Source organism: Hipposideros armiger, unplaced genomic scaffold, assembly GCF_001890085.2.
Source record: "Hipposideros armiger isolate ML-2016 unplaced genomic scaffold, ASM189008v1 scaffold_273, whole genome shotgun sequence".
Lineage (NCBI taxonomy): Eukaryota > Metazoa > Chordata > Mammalia > Chiroptera > Hipposideridae > Hipposideros > Hipposideros armiger.
In genome coordinates this window covers 41,492-59,090 of record NW_017731623.1, presented here as the reverse complement: position 1 = coordinate 59,090, position 17,599 = coordinate 41,492, and the positions used below count along the sequence as shown (strand labels likewise).

General features: G+C 39.1%; 1 protein-coding gene across 1 annotated transcript in view; it reads right to left on the bottom strand.

Annotated features, from left to right (window-relative positions):
* COL4A3 (collagen type IV alpha 3 chain) overlaps nt 1–17,599 on the bottom strand; it is a gene marked incomplete at its 5' end in the record, with an annotated part of 68,989 nt that overhangs the window by 17,184 nt on the left and 34,206 nt on the right. The window contains 13 exons of the mRNA XM_019657055.1: nt 2,532–2,579; nt 2,831–2,929; nt 3,308–3,388; nt 4,502–4,628; nt 6,632–6,771; nt 7,115–7,204; nt 7,857–7,955; nt 11,873–12,007; nt 12,376–12,465; nt 13,802–13,969; nt 14,954–15,067; nt 15,400–15,550; nt 16,132–16,229. Of these exons, the coding sequence (XP_019512600.1) occupies nt 2,532–2,579; nt 2,831–2,929; nt 3,308–3,388; nt 4,502–4,628; nt 6,632–6,771; nt 7,115–7,204; nt 7,857–7,955; nt 11,873–12,007; nt 12,376–12,465; nt 13,802–13,969; nt 14,954–15,067; nt 15,400–15,550; nt 16,132–16,229 (1,440 nt within the window). The remainder of the gene's footprint in view (nt 1–2,531; nt 2,580–2,830; nt 2,930–3,307; nt 3,389–4,501; nt 4,629–6,631; nt 6,772–7,114; nt 7,205–7,856; nt 7,956–11,872; nt 12,008–12,375; nt 12,466–13,801; nt 13,970–14,953; nt 15,068–15,399; nt 15,551–16,131; nt 16,230–17,599) is intronic.

Sequence of the window (17,599 nt, the reverse complement as noted above, 5' to 3'; positions counted from 1 at the left end):
CACTTAAATCATTTTAATTTATTAAGATCAAAATAATATATTTAATCCTACATTTTTATTATACATTTTGGATATAAAATATCTTAATAGAAGAATTCAATTCTTTATCACATATCCTTTATTAGGAATATTTCTGATTCTAGTGCAATACCAAGATTATTTTTTTATTTATTTTCCCTGTGGAATTATATAAAATCTCAGTTCAAATAAGTTCATAGGAGTGAAAGACAGAAGCACACAGATTTTATGTCTTGAGATATTTGGATATTCTTAAATTGGAGTAATCCAAAAAGTATTAGTTGTTTCATCATAGACTACTAACTTTTTTGTTTAAAGGAACTAAGTGCTTTGATTGTTCACCTTTAATTTTGTAATAGTCATTCTTTGTGTTTTTTAAAATAAGACACAGGTTTAAAAACCACAAAATTATGCTGTTTTGATTAAAACTCTTTAAGCTATAAAAATAAAATTAAATAAAATGAAGGTAATACCTGACCTAGGTCAATTCTTTAAAGATCCAGTGAGATAATATATGGAAAACAGACAGAAAAGCACAGTGTAAGCTCTGAAGTGTTCTACAAATGTAAGCCACAGTTATTATTATTTGATGAACTTTAAGTACAATGACATTTAATCACCGACTGTGGAGTGTAGAACGCTAAACTTCATGCATTGGAAGCGTCACCCAGCTAAACCCAGAAAAGGAACAACAAAGCTGTAATCCCTGCTCTGTCCTCTGGTTACTTCTCTCACAAAGTTCCAATGCAAACACTACTTTGGAAGGGACGAATGTGGCAGGAGGTTTGGATTCACCAAAGAAGAACCCCAAAAGGTCAACACTTAATAGTACTATCTTCATCTCCGAGAACCTTCAAGAACTCCTGCTTGGTCATTCACAAATGGAAAATGTTGTATGGATTGAAAATAATCTCCCCCTCCGGTCTCCCATCTCTGTTATTCTAGAAATGGTAAATGGCACAAAAAGTAGGAGACAGATTGGAGGAAAAAGAAGGAAAAGTGAGAGTGAGGCTGGTGGCATAGGGGAAGGGCCTGGGGAGTTATTATGTGTGGAAGACACAGAGTGATGTTGAAAAGAAAATTGATGAATATTGAATATCTAGCCCTTTGTCTGTCATGTTCTTTAGCTCTTTTATGCCTGTAATTTGTGCTTTTAAATGAAAGTGTTTAAATGATTTCAGCTCACTTCGAGCCGTGAAGTGTGGTATTTGTACAACAGGGTTTAGCAATGGTCTGAGGTACCAAGATGCTGTCTTGGGTTGTATATTCCAAGTCCATTAAAATTCTTCTGTGTTTTATGATATGATTTCTTTTTTAGGATTTGGGAGCATAAACTAGTTAAAATGATTCCCTCCAAAGACCTTCCAAGTCTCAACGTCTTCTCCCTAATTAGTTATTCTCGAGGGATTGAGGGCATAATCATTTATAGAATTAGGCTACTTGTTAATTTTTGAATCGTCTTTTCATTTAAGGTGTGGCAATTTTATATCAAATTTTATTTCCAACTAAATGCTAAAGTGTTCTCATTCCAAGTGGTTAAACTGTGAGCTCATCTCAGGAAAATGAACAGAAACTCCTTTTGGCCATAATTCTAAAACTAGGCTGTACAAGTAGACTGGGAAAGTCTTTATGCTCATGGGGAAGAGAGGGGTGTGAGAGACATGGGGACATTGAGTCCCACCAAAAGGACTGTCACATCATCTGGAAACAAACAGAAAAGGACAACTCTGGTCTACTTTCTCAGTTGAGCTGGCAGGTGAAGAGGAGGTCCCAGCCTCTCTGAGTTTCTCAGGAGCATCAGGCTACTCCTTGCTGGTCCTCGTGAGCTAAAATAATACTCCTATCCACAGGACCCATGGCTGTGAAGGTGCAAATTATCTAGTATTTCTCCTGGCAGGTTTCTCTACAAATTGGAAAAAGTGAAAAGAAGCTGCTTATCTTATCAAACACTGGCACGAGACATCCAGGATTGCAGCCTGGCAAACAAAACACTTGTACGTACTTTGAATGACATGTTCAACAAATTGCCACATCTGAGATGCTGAGAGAGTTTCTGGGTAGCCCTTTATGATCAGTAGTGACTGTCTCTAACCAGCTGGCTCTGGGGTTGGAATCAGACCCAGGAAGATAACAAGGTGGGGAGGAGTGACGTTATTACGGCATCTCAGAACAGCAGGGAGGGATGTTCACTCACAAGCCACCAAATCAGCCTCCATCCTCGCAGGAGGTGATGCAAACCACGCCAACAACAAAAGCAAAGCAAATACATAAGAAGTCTTTTTATTTTTAAAGACTTCCATAAAAGGAAATTCCACAATTGGGTCACAGTTTCTAATTCATTCACTTTGTCGTGATGGTAATAATTCAGCATTTCTACTTGAATACTAAGAAGCTTAAACATCCTACCTTGCCATTGGGACTTCTTTAATTCAATAGGCTAAGTTTATTTTATATCGCAGGCATATTAAATTAGACTCTGTCCTTGAAAGCGCATATGAAAAAGGACTGCTCACCTCGAGCGCCAGGTTTCCCTTTTGGGCCTGGAAGTGCCCCCAGCAAACCTGAAAGAGGTAATTTTGCCATATTAATATTTGATATGTGGTTAATTTCATTATAAACATCTATATAATTCATTCCGCTTGGTCAATTTCCCTTTGGCAACAGAAGGCAGTTTAATTATCACACTCCCAGGACACATTAAAGAGCATCCGTTCTGTCAGAGAAGGGTCTCAAGCAGAGAGGGGGTTCCAGTGTCACTAAGTATTTCATGCAAAATAGAACTAGTGAATCCAAGGTAATCAGCAAGCTGTACCCGGTTCTCCCTTTTCTCCTGGTGGTCCGGGAATTCCATCACACCCTTGGTGACCTCTCATACCCATCGGTCCAGGATTTCCTGGGAATCCTGGAGGACCTGGAAAAAAAAATAGTGCAATGTTAATAGAGGACTTACTTCTTATCAATGGCCTAATGTGCCAGTCGTGTGTAAATCTGGTAAAGGAGTTCGTTTTTCAGAGCTGCAGTTATGTGACACCACATTCTCAGTGAAAACTATGAACAGGTGAATACAATTATGAGCACCATCACTCTGGGATGCCTAGGCCCACAGTGGTTTGAATTGGGTCTAAAATACCTCACTTCACTTCCCTGCATTTCTGTCTGAGCACCGAGTAACTGGGAGCTACCTCCTGTAGGGCATTCATGACTCAGAGATATGGGTATCAGAGTCCAAACTCAGGAGAAAACCTGCCTCCCTCCGGAAAGGGAAATAGACAAAGGACAGAGGTGGAACCTGGAGGGCCTTTTGTTCCTGGAAAGCCCGGGAAGCCTTTGATTCCTTTAGACCCCAAATCACCATCCGGACCCGGTCTTCCTATAAATGAAGAGAGAGGGAAAGGGGAAAAGAACACCCAAAGGTTAATGGTTACAACAAAGGCTGATTGGGTCAGTTCTTACAATAGTTGGCTGCAGTCCTCTTGCCATCAGCCACCCCGGGCTTTTCCCCCAGCGCAGCACAGCAGAGATGTGTCGAGTCAGTTTCAGAGATGTGCAGACACCAGCCACGGGGACCACTCAATATCTGTTATTGTTTTAATTGGGAATTAACCGCAAATCCATTGAAGCTTTCAGCATTGGAAAAGATGACTTAAATGTTATCGTTTCGAGTAAGACCCAAAACTACATCCCAGTAGTAGCTTAGCAGTTGTTTTTAAAAATAAAACAAAAACTGAAACCTGAATGATAACAAATGAGAAAGAAGGCCAACGTTCAGCCTTGAAACATGCCAGAAAAAAATCACAACAGTGTCATGGGCAGAATCGTGTTGCTGCCTAATGCATTTGTTGAAGTCCTAATCCCCAGTATCTCAGAATATCACTGTATTTGGAGACGGTCTTTAACAAAGCAATTTAAGTTAAAATGAGGTCACTTGGTTGGGCTCTAATCCAATATGACTGGTGTCCTTATAAGAAGAAATTTGGACACAGACACAGGATAGACATAGGGAGAAGGTGGCCATCTATAAATCAAGGAGAGAGGTCTCAGGTAGTCAACCTTGCCGATACCTAGATCTCAAACTTCCAGCCTCCAGAATTGTGAGAAAATACATTTCTGTTATTTAAGCCACCCCGCCTGTACTATTTGTTATGGAAGCCCTAGGAAACTAATATGACTATTGTAAGTCTGGGGAACAAACTAACGTTTTATGTCTTTAGGCTGAATTCACTGAGGCTGCACGTCACAGGTTTTATATATGGGAGCATGTTTGTAGATTTTGGTCCACCAAACTGGCTGATCAGTAACTTAAGGCTCATCTGGATTAATGTGCTGTTTCTTAGTGTCTTAGAATTTGAAGATTCAAATTGAAAAAAAGCAATTGTATTACAAAAGTCTCAATAGCGTTTTGCCTGTGGAGATGATTCGAGGCGGTGAGAGCCATGCGAAGGGTCATGCTTCCAGCTTTCAGAGTTGTGAAGTCAGAGCTCACCTGGGTGGCCGGGACTTCCGGGATGTCCAGGGGCTCCGTCAGGTCCAGCAGGCCCGGGGTGTCCAGGTGGGCCAGGGGACCCTCTTTCTCCTTTCCGCCCCACATCACCTGGCAATCCTGGTTCTCCCTTAAATTCAGTCAAACACCTTTAACATTCTCATATATGCATGACAGGTGATCAGAATTAAGCACAAACTATGTTTGCTTGCACTTCCTTATTATTACTTTTTAGATAGTTAGCAATTTATATTAAATGTCTGCTATGTGCCAGCACTGTGATAGCGGCTGGGAACAGGATGGCTCCATGATCTGTGAGGCCCAGTGCAACGTGAAAATGCGGCTCCCTTTTTAAAAAAATGTAAAGCAATTCAAGACAGCAACAGCAGGGCGTTAAATCAAACCTGGAGCTCTTAGTGCCCAGGCTCTGTGGCTGCACAGGTCACATGCCTGTGAAGCTGGCTCTCACCAGGAATATAATAGTAACCATACACAGGCATGTGATATATACAGTCCCTGCCTTCACGGAGCTTTAGAGACCAGTGGGCGGGTAGGTAAATAATCACACAAGTGTATAATTTCAAATTGTGATGCTTCACTCAGGGATAGGAAAGAAATAGCAGACCAAAAGAATATATGTCCTACAAATACCATGCATCCAGATAAAAGTATGTCAATCACATGGAAAAAAACCCACTTCGATGATTTAATATTCATTAAACCTGTATCTCAGTTTTATGATATGCCAGCACATAGGGATTTGATGGTGACTTACAAATTCTCCATAGTAGCTGATTAAAATATACTACTCTATGACTATGATTTGCCAGCATGGTAAAAACAGCTTACTCCGTGTTCAATGCACAGTTCTGAAAATGACTATTGTGGTTACCTATGAAAATCCTAAATATAAATAAAGCTATTGATTAACTGAATGAAAATTAAGTATAAAACAATTCCTCACTAAGAAGATATCTCAGTGGAGTCTCCCCTGGTTTTCTGAGGACCTAGTCTAAAAATAAAGGGCAAAGGAAATTTATTTGTGCTCCAGGTAATAAAGAGTTACTTTCTTGGGTCTGTGGTGGCTTCCTAAAATTTTCTGTCCTGTTGTTTTTAGCAATTACTTATTGGTGGAAATATTGGTGGAAAAATTATTGGTGGAAATCTTAGAAAAGGTGGTATTTTATTGGCTTAGAACAGTCAGGGAAAATGCCTCCTGAGTAACAAGTTTTGTATGTTTTGGAGTCATATACTGTTGAATGTCTGATTAAAAAATATAGACTCTCCACTACAAAAATTTGCATTTATTTTACATTTTGAGGAGATTAGTAGGCTTCTTCGGGTCCCAAAGACTTCTTTAGTGAGTCCATGGAATCCCATGTTAAACCCCCTGCTTATGGGAACTTCTATTTAATGATTCTCTAGTGGTCTAGCTCTGCTATACACAAAAAGGTTGAAAGGAAACAAACCTAAAAAAAAAACTGAACCCCACTGACACATTTGGTTGCTGCTTAATACAAGCTAGCAAGGGCTGTGAAATGCAACCTCTAGTTAACAGCACACGCACTGAGAACATAGAGACAAAATAAAATTATGTGTAATGCAATGAAAATATTTAAAGTTCTTAAACAATTAAGAAAGATAAATGTATGTATTTTAGGACATTGTCTGCTTTTTAATGATGCTTTAAAGTTATTTTACATCTTTTATTATAGTTTAACAAAGTCAAGTGTTTTTGATTACAAGGTTTGGAAGTTTATTTTTATGTCTGTGTGAGATGAGTACACAGCAGAGACTGGCTCTTTTGTGTCATTGTAAAAACAAACACTGCCCTGTCAGATGCTGCTGGCCTCTGATCACTGCCTCCTTCTGGCAGCACATTCAAATTGCAGGGACAGTTATGAGGAATTTCTTGGGAGGTGAAACTGGGGAGAATAAACTCAGAAATTGACAACTGTGTGATAAGCATCCTCAGTTGTGGAGATAGGATTAAAAAAACCTCAAGTCACTACCTGAAAATACAATAATATTTTCAATTTTTCTCTGCCCACGTTGAATTCATATATATACCTGTTGATATTTAAAGGGACGCACTTAACAGCCAAAATGTGAATAGTTGAGTGGGGTATATACCTTTGGTCCTGGTGGTCCTGGTCTTGTACCTTCAGAATAACCTGGCTCTCCCTTATCTCCTTGGAGACCGTGAAGTCCTGGGAGGCCTGGCCTTCCACGTAGACCTGGGAGTCCCACAGTTCCCTTGCTTCCTTTAGAACCTGAAATTAAGAAAGAAATCAGGTAAAATAGGTAAACAAAGGGATGTTGAAATGTTCTACTTCTGGCCTTTGCACAAACCACCTTTTTCCTAAGAAGGTGGCTTTTTGGAATCACTAATGCATCAGGTAGTCATAATGGATGAGTTTTACACAATATAAAGATTTATTTTGTTCTCACTCAGTTTCTAGTTGCACATAGTACGTTTATCTAAAAGTAAATCTAGCTGCATTACACCAACTTTCTACCAAGTGGAAAAACAAAACTACAAACAACACAGAAAATCTAGACTTGGGACCCACTGTGAGCTTGTAGGCTCATAACAGCATCTTATACATTCATTACCTGGCACCCCCATGCTCCCCATGCTTCCCGGCATGCCATGTGGTCCTGGTTCTCCAGGATGCCCAGTGCTGCCTGGATCTCCTCTGGGGCCTTGAGAACAAATACATAGTCATATGCCTTGCATAGCTCCTGGACACAGTAGGTGCTCAATAAATATTTGTTGCTTGTATGAATGAATGCATCCAGAGTTGCCGGACCAGCTGTTTTAAGTGCTTGTTTAGGTGCCTTTTTACCTCCATATAAGGAGGGGACTGATGACCCAGAAAATGTAAAGGTCAAGAAAGTTAGATTCTTATCAGCAGACCTGGATTTCAAACATCAAAATCATCCTAGGATCAGGGCCTGCGATCATATAAGTAATAGACTTCTACATTCAGTACTAACATTTTGTCTCCATGTAATATATTTTGTCACTGACGTGATCATAGAGAATAGGGGGTTACTTTAATTGTTTAAAAAATTACTTTGCAAACTCAATAACTTGCTTAAAAAAAAAGAGGCAAATTTGAAAACCTTTAAAGCATTATCTGATTTTCTTTTATGTGTGATATTGTGGATATTTTTTAGTTAATACAAGCTGACTAGAAACACATTCATTTTGGTTTAATTTAGAAGCGAATTTCTGTTGGAACACTATTGGAGGTGAATTCATATTTGACCCAGTAAGTCTAGAAACATTTTTGTTGCATTTGGATCTAGGCAAACTTAAACCCTGATATTTCTATTAGAGAATCAGCTCTACCTGGTGGTCCCGGTGGTCCAGGTGACCCTTCGTGTCCTTTTAAACCAGGTAACCCTGGAATGCCTCTATCTCCTTTCTCACCCGGCTTTCCTGCAAATCCTAAAGTTAAAAACCATGTATTAAAAATACAGGTTATAATTTTATCAGAGTTATCTACGTCCTGATTAAAATTGATGAGATATTATTGTAATATGGGATAGCATATTTGTTAAGAGCATGGACAGATGTGGACTTATATCTTTTTAAAACGAGGATTAAATGAGATAATATATACAAAGCATTAGCACAGAGGCTGGCATGAGTTAATTCTCAAAGAAAACTAGCAATTATCACAATATTATAACACTTTAAACAAACACTGTAAGAATTCGTGGGCCTAAATATAGCTTCTTTTTTAATTTTTAAGTTTAGTAATGACAGAAGATCATACTCCACTATTTTTGTCTAGACTATCTCATTCTCAAGCCATTTATTATAACTGTTATTCATTAAGTAATTAGTATAGGATGGATATTATTTTCTTTTATTAATTTTATTTACTCTGTATGCAATCTCTCTATCCTTGAGCCTTTCCAGATTGGAGGCAGAGGTGAGGAAACTGACTGTAAGAAATCAGCAGACTAACCTGGAGTCACACCATCCATCAGTGGTGATGTCGGGAATTTGAACCCAGTTCTGCAGGTGGGGAAGCTCATACACTTGCCACAACAACACCCTACCTTTGTGAAACACGGCTTTGATCACATTATTTTCCTGCTCAAAAATATTCCTCGAATCTCTGTGATCTACAGTATAAATCATGAACATCTTCCACTGGTACCTGAAGCGTTCTACTACCTGTGGATGGCCGGGTTTGTGCCATTTCTCCAGCAGACCCACTTTCTGTGGCAGTTTCCCTGTTTACACACTTATCCATCCCCATATGGGTTGAGTGTCTAATCAATAAACAGGTCTTATGTTGAGTACTAGAGACATAAATCATGTCCCTGTCCCCCAAGTTTTTAGTGCTTCACTGGGGAGATAACCAAGTAAACAATTGCTGCCCAGTGTGATAAGTTCTGTAACAGAGTTGGGCACAATATGCTACAGGGAAGAATTTCTGGAAGAGGAGGTGTTTTTTTAGCTCAGTCTTAAAGACCACGTGGGAGCTAGTTGGGTGAAAAAAAGCAAGGAATGGGACAGGATCCACAGGCAAGAAAATAGCATGTGCAAAGGAGTGGTGAACACCAAGGGGTTAGATTATTTTCTTTCGTCACCTTCATTTTTTCCATTTATGTAATTTATCATAATCTAAAAATACATATTATTTAGTTGACAAACTACCGCCTGCAGGCTGAATCTGGCTTGGTGTATGGCTGGAGAGCTTTCACATTTTTAAAGGACTGTAACAAATAAACAGAGAAACGAACACTAAAGAAGAATATGCATATGGAGCATATGTGGTCCAGAAAGCCTAAGATATTTTTTGGGTTGCCAGAAAAGTCATGATGCATTTTTGCAATGAAAAACATAGAAAAAAAACGTCATGACGCTTCTGACAACCCAATACAATCTGGCCCGATACAGAAAATGTTTATAAATCCATTAACGTCTCTTTCTCCCCACTGAACTGTGACTTGTCTCATGACCAGGGTACTCCCTCTGCTCTGCTCACCTCTGTGTCTTCAGCAGAGTAAAATGTCTAGTTAATAGGTACAAAAAAATAATTATTGGATAAATAAATGTGCTGTGGTTGGAGAAGTAGACAAAGGGCAAGTGATAAACTTGTATGCCAACCTATGAAGTTTGAATTCTTACAGCAGGGCGAGACTTGATAAGGTTTTAAGCCGAGAGTATGATTTTCTCATCTGACTCCTACTCACAACTTAAATCCTCTTTCACGAGGCCTCTCCCACTACCTTGGTTGCTGTGTTTTCTGCTTCCCTCACCTCCCACCGGGCTCACTGCCAGTGGCACCTGCCAGCACAGCGAGGAGGCCGAGTATGGCAACCACATCTGTGTGAGTCCCATCTCTGTCACTTCCTAGGAGAGTGGCATTAATTTGACCTCTCCGTTCTCCATCTGTAAAATGGGACAATAGCAATAACCTACTCCTGGGGTTATTGTGAGGGTTAAACGAGTCAATATTTGTAAAACTTAGAACAGTACCTGCATGTTGTGTTACCTAGGTCTTTGTTAAAATAACAAAACAGTACTAATTTGCATCTTGTAGTATTCATTATGTTTTCATACATATGCTCGTCTCCCATGCAGACTCCTTTAGGAGACGACATTGTGCTCCGCCTTCGACATCTCATCCATTTACTGTGGATGCCTTTAAGCCAGAAATTCAGTTAAAAAACAAAATTCATAGTATTGAAATTAAGAGGGGCCCAGACAGTACGATCTTCTCGTTGCTATTGTTTAATCTCTGCTACTTGGTTATGTATTTGAAAAGCCAAAGGAAAACATTCAGGACAGCTTCCATGTCTATTGAACTTCGGGTGAGTAAAATGATTTTGATACAAGCATAGAAAGCATGTGTCCGTCTACACATTTCAAAAGGAATTCTTTAATCGTAAATCAGTACCTGTTGTGCATTTATGATGTTAGATCCAAATTTTAGTTTGTGTAGGCATGGATATGCTATTCACATTTTTTTTGAGATGTTCCTCACACTACCTAAATCATCTAGACTAGTCCAGTGAAGTGGTGTGTATGCAGACAATTTGTGAGGACTGGACATTTGTGGCAGTATTTCTTTTGTTTTTCCTTTCACTTGTGACTTAGACCGGTTCTGGCTGAGGTTTATAAAATTCATATAACTTTTTATTTCATTGCAAAAAATGTAGTGCAATGTCCTGTTTCACCCAGAACTAAACTATCTCCTTGACACCAGATTAAACGGAAACTACTCAAAAGACCTTTACTTCCTAATTTTCCTTATGGAATAAAACCCTTTCTTTGAATTTATTTTTCTAATGATTATGCATTTTTTTAAGTTGGCAAATTATTTGGATTCAATTACTCTCAAGGTCCTGGTCAACTATCACTTCAGTGAAGTCCTTCCTAATTCTGGGAAAGAGAGCTATTCAGTCTTTTGGTTCTACAGCACCCTGTAGAATTTTTTGGCAAATCTTTACTTGGACTATAAATCTTTATGTGCCAAACATATAAGTATTTGTTGAATATAATTTCACTTCTCAAAATTTATTACATATTACTGAAAACTTGACAGGGTTTTGCAACTGCAAACACATTTTCCCTTTATTCTTTTGTGCTATGAAAGTTTGTTGTGTAAACATTTCATTTTATGTAGAAATCCTGTTTTTCTAAAATTAATTAGGATTAGAATTGGTCAAGGAGACCATAAGTCATGCTTTCTTAAAATTTGATTTTACATTGGTTGTATTGATTGTATAACAAAAAGTGTCAGAGAAAGGGAATAATAACTTGAAATAATTTGATTGGGTTTGAATTTTAGCCTAGTAGCTAGAGCTCACAACAGCATTTCTAAAGCATTAATTTTCAGTTAAAATATACTTTCTTTTCAGTAATTATTCTCCAAAGGATTTTGAGCACGAGAAGCAGTTTTTAGGTGCAATGAGAAAAATTCACCCTTACTTACAGCTGATGAAATAGAGTGGAATTTAGAGTGGAGGTTTCTCTTTCAGCCAGGGAAGTTTTTTATGTGGCATTACTAAAGGTTTTGATTTCCCCCCTACATGGCAAAAATGGACTTTGAGGGTTTATGATTTAAAGTTGACTAGTGACAATTTAAATACAGTAGACCAAAATGCAGAATTAACTTAGAAATAAAAAGTTATGCCTTAAAGAAGAAGCATATTACTGTACAAGGCACCCAGGACCCAGTTCTAATCCAGACTTGGGCCACCAGCTGGCTGTGTGACTGTGGGAAGGAAATTAGACATTGCCCCTCACTGTCCCCATTTGCCCACTAAGAGGACTGGCCCAGGGAAGCCTGACTCTCAGAATCAGCTCTCATGTTCTGGCTCTAAACGGAAGGCGGTGTGTACCTTTGCGGCCTGGTTCTCCTTTGTCCCCCGGGATGTGGAATGTTTGAGAAGGCCCGGGAATTCCTTTAGCTCCTTCGTCCCCTTTGGCTCCTGGGAGTCCTCTCTCACCCTTTGCTCCTGGAATTCCAAAGCTACCTACAAGACAGGAGTCACAATAGCTGTTCTTCAATTCTTTAAGTAATGCCTAAGGCTTCGAAAGGTAACAGTGCTTACCATAAAAAAAACAAAACAAAACAAATAAGCCACAAAGGTTAACAGTGCTGAGAACTTGATCAATGGTTCCCCCAATCAGGCAGCCACATGAGGGTAGCATGTAAGCCTGTGGGGAGAAAATGCGATCCTGTTCAAACGGGGAAAAACGAATACAGAAAAGAGCAAAATCAAATATGTGGTTCTCTCGGAACTGTTTTCCCCTCAAAGAATACAACATACTTTATTTTGCTGTTAAATACATGAACACTGCTCATGCCACCCGATTGCTGGAAAGCGCCTCCATCGCTTACCTTTCTGGCCCAGCGTGCCTGGGTTCCCGGGAGGCCCCGGAAGACCAATGTTTCCGGGGAAGCCCATCATCCCAGCTTTTCCTTTTTCACCTATGGAAACAAAGTAACACAAAGCAGCACCTGTTGTGTAGAATGAAAAGAGCAAATGCTCCATCTAATAAAATGAATTACACTTAGAAGGAGAGGCTGGGAGTTGAAGGAATGGTTTCCGTAAACAGGAAAACAGTCATATTTGTCTAGGAGGTGGGTCAGTAAACGGTCTTTGTCACATCATGTATAAGTCGTTGGTAGCAAATCACATTTGTGGATGAGAATAAAATATGTTGAAGTTCTGGAGCTTTCCCTCCTCCCCATCCCTGACCAGTAATAACTTCCTGTTATACTCCCTTATTTTATAGCAGTTCTTCATAGCAGTTGCCTAGAGTTGAACTTAGTTTTTTTTTGGCTGAGCCATCCTGCCACCTGTTGGCAGCTCAGCGGCTGCTCAGCTCGGGCCGGGAATCGAACTGCTGTTGCTCAGAGCTCAAACTCTTGAGCGAGCTCTTAACCAACTGAGCCACTCAGCCGGCCATTGAACTTAGTTTTTAAATGTATTTCTTATTGTCTCCCCCACTGCCAGAGGTGAAGTCTTGTCCACTGATGTGTCTCTATGGCCTAGAACACTGCTGGCATGTGATAGTACCTCAATAATATGAATGAAAGGATAATTTCTAGGTTAAGCTGTTATTCTGGGCTCTTCTCTGGAAGAAGGATCAGGGAGGTTCTTATGCATGAGGAAGAAGCTATTGGAATATTCTTCCCAAACATACAAACTATAAAAATCATGATGAAATAAAAAGAATGATAAGGGAACACTAAGAATAACTAACTATATGCCAGCAAATCACATAACATAGAAAAAGTGGACTAATTCCCAGAGAGGCACAAATTACCAAAACTGACTCAAGAAGAAATAGAAAACGTGAGCAGACCCATAACAAGTGAAGAAACTGAATTAGTAATTTAAAGACTTCCCACACAGAAAAGCCTAGACCCAGATGACTCCACTGTTGAATTCTACCAAACAGTTAAAGAATATCCATCTTTACAAATTCTTCTAGAAAATACAAGAGTAGGAAACACTATCTGATCCCTTATGATTATAGATGCAAAAAAACTCAGCAAAATACTAGCAAATATATTTTAGTAGTAATAGAAAAAAAGATTACACAAATAGTTACATCCTAGGAAACTGTAATGTGATCATCCCGTTACCACCATTACCCTGCCCTCTGGCCCCTTACAAACCATTCAGAAGAAAAAACTTATACTAACTGAAAGAGAAGCATAGAATCAAAAGCCTATGCCCATGCCCAGTTTCTATAGCCACCTGAAAAGGAAAATGTGGAAGAAGACAGAAGAAAAATAAAAGCATAAAAAATGATACCTGGTGGCCCTAAAAATCCTGGATTTCCTGGATATCCTTTTTGACCAGGCGGTCCCATGTCACCTCGATGACCTGGTTTTCCTGGTGGTCCAGGTTCTCCTGGAAATCCTGACCTATCCAAGCCCGGGATACCTGGGTCTCCCTTGAGCCCTGTTTCACCTCTTCTGCCTATATTTGAATGAATGAATGAATGAATGAGCACAAGTACATTTCCCACCAACTCCAGAAATATTTTGTGGCTGCAAATATGTAGCTGTATGATTTTGAGCAAACCACATACTTAACAGATTGATTGATTTACGTCCCCTTCTATAAAATTTTAAAGATCCCTTCTGGCTTTCACACTCTGTTTCAATGACTCATGCAGTAATAAAAATGTAGAATTTGTATGTGTTTTCTAGTTCTGCAGGCATGTCCTGGGACTGCATTTTATGACTGTAGCTCAGTCTTTAGCTTGCAGAATACATTTAGAGCCACTCACATGGAGCGAGCCACCAGATGCTTCTGGGAACAATAAGAGCACCACTACAATTCACGTCTTGGCCACAGACTTGTTTGTGAACTCATAAGCAGTATGATAGCCCGCAGGCATTAGCTGAGCTCTGGAGGGTTTTCCCCAGTAGTTCACAGATCTGGATGAGAAGAGCCAAAAAGAATAAGTTTCTCATTGTCTGGACCATCTAATGTGCATAATTTAGATTTATTTTTATACCTTTCTTTTAGGTTGCTTTAAAGCAATCTATACATATTTTAGTTTGTAAACTTGTTAGACAGGTATTTTTTTTAATGCATTCACTTTATTTTCATAATAGGGATACATTTGACACTTTAATATACTTATAAAGGTAAAACTCTTTTTTGAGAGTCTATGTATAGGAATATATATGTAAATATACATATTCAGTATTCATATTTTCTTGCATACAAGACACAGTCCAACTTATTATATTAACTTCAGGTCTCTTGATCTACAGGGTGGTACTCACTGCAATAGATCCATGACAACAAGGTTTCTATGTCTGAAATAACATTTCCACCAAACAGTGGTCAGGACTTGTTGCTGGACAGCTCCGAGGTTAAACAGCGAAGAGTAAAGCAGGCGTCCCACGACACTTGCCCATCTAGTGACTGGTGTTGAGGCCATGCTCCTACCTTGCTGCCCTTTCAATCCGTTTAAGCCTGGAAGTCCTTGGGCTCCCTTGGGACCCACTGTGCACCTTCCCGGGGGTCCTTTTTCTCCAGGTGGTCCAGGCTGCCCTGGATCCCCTGCAAAACAGAGTCCAAGAATACATTCAGGTCCTAGTATTGCTATCCCAAGCAATCTCCTGTAATTTTCTCCCCTTAAATCGGACCGATACATAATACCGTTAATATGTCTAAGAGGAAACTCATTAAGAAGCAAAGAAGGACGGAGGAAGGAACAAAGGAGCAGAGGCAGGGCAACAATGTTGAATGGGCAAAGAATTAGCTTCTGCGGCTTCTATTTATTGATCTAGAGCTTTGTTTGAGAAGAATTCTTCATCCCTACATTTTCAACTTCCTGCATTTTAGCTGAGCTCACAGTGGAGAAAGGTAATCGCACTTGCTATGTATGGTACCTTGTGGTCCATCAAGCCCTCCAGTTCCTGGAATTCCAGGGAGACCGGGAGATCCAGGGAGTCCAACTTCTCCATTTTCCCCAGAATTGCCTCTTTCTCCTGGAAAACCTGGTGTTCCTGGTTCTCCAGGCATGGCTATTCCTGGTTCTCCCTATAGCACAGAAATTATGTTAGTTTTACTACATAATGCTTCCAAATCCTTATTGACTATTGATTAATTAGTTTTTAGGGCTATTTACTTAAAAATAATATTTTCATTATAGAGCTTCTAAGTCCCTTTTGCACAGTCACCACCATTCCATCAACTTTCCTTTATCCACTCTAGCTGCTGACTTTCCTATAAAATTATGCTTAATAATTCTTTAGAGCCTCCACGGTTTCAGAACACTGTGGAATTTTCCATAAACCATCTAGGTGTCTCTTCTTTTGACAGCTTTTCTCATAGCTGTCCATGTTTTTACCAACAGTTCTCCCATTTAAAATATTCTGAATGTCTCTGAAGATTAACGAGGGACTAAAGAAGCAAACCTATCTCGTAACACCTTCTATTTTCCTTTCTAAAAGGGGGGGATGGTTCAAGAAACTTTAAACGAGTTCAATATCTTTATCATCTACCAATATTTTGATAATTTGTACACACAGAGCATCCTGACTGGCAGGAACAACCTAACTGGCCAACTACGATCACGCTCCTTCATCCTCATATCAGCCTGAGGTTTAATTCTCAAACACCTTGGCTCCTGGGACACCTGGCTTTCCAGGTAAGCCTGGCTTTCCAATTTCTCCAGGATGACCCGGTGATCCTTTTGTTCCTGGAAAACCTCGGTCTCCTACAGAGAAAAAATAGTAAATGTTGTAAGATTATCCTATGAAAAGATTCTGAGCAGTATCTCTCTTATTTTAGCTAAGGTTTTTAAGAGGAAAGCAGCAGCTATAGATTCTTTTTATAAAAGATTGAGTGATGAGAAAGCCAACTGCTAAATTAGCAATTAAAAAAATTCAATTTCAAATCAGATTACATTGGTTCTCAATTTTAAAAATTACCTAATCAAATTTTTGTTATTTAGTACCACTATAATTTTGATTGAGCAATTTTTTAAACCATTGATCCTGGTTGACTATTTGGCTGACTTTTTGAAGAAAAAAAGTATATTTTACATTCAGTGGACAGCCAAATATATATATTTGTGTGTGTGTGTATGTATGTATGTATGTATGTATATATATATATATATATATATATATATATATATATATATATATATATATATATATATATATATATATATATATATATATATATATATACGAGTATGCAAACATGACCCAGATCAAGAGATAAAGCATTTCCGGCACCCAGATAGCTTTTTTCAACATGGGTTGCTCAAGAGAATTACTTCCTAATGCTTTACAGGAGCCACTGAATGTGATGAATTCACTTCTCTCATATGCATTTATGATAGGAGAATGGAGAAAGGAGTCACACACATCATTTTCTCTGTTCTGTGGTTCAGAAATGGAAAGCCCTGGTGAAGTGAAGCCACGCTCAGAATGTTCCTCTGTGCCCCTAATTTGACAAGTTTTTAATTAACAGCTAGTTCACAGGATTCATTAGGTTCAGCTGGGAAATTTTGACTCTCCACTTTCAAGGAGCTCTTAGACTAGTTCCGGTTCCCATAGTTTAGTGTCTCTTTCCAGAGGTGACCCCACAGGGGTTACAAACTAGGATGCAATTTTCTTCATGCAGGGTCCAAGAAGGACTAGGCAAAAATATGGGCCAGGCTGGTGACTTCAGAGGCCATTGGAAAGAAATTCAAGAAATTACAGCCAACGCCATTTTTGTGACCGTATGAGGAATGTGATTATGTTTTCCATTTCAAATACTCATAAATTCAGATAAATATTCCCATATTTGGGCAGACCTGATGTATGATAAACATTGGTGATATCTAAGAGATGAAGCACCAAAAATGGATTATATTTTGACACAGATTTTAAATTATATTGAAACAAACATGAAACTATCATAAAGTCTGAAGTTTTGTGTTGTGGCTGGTGACTGGGAATACTCATATGTCACCCTGACAGGACTTTACAGCACTTGTCAGGGGGGAGCCTCAAGGTATTGTTTGAGATACCTCAGGGGACCTCAGTTTCTGGATTTCTTTGAAGTGTTTCCCCTTTGATGAGAAACAGCATT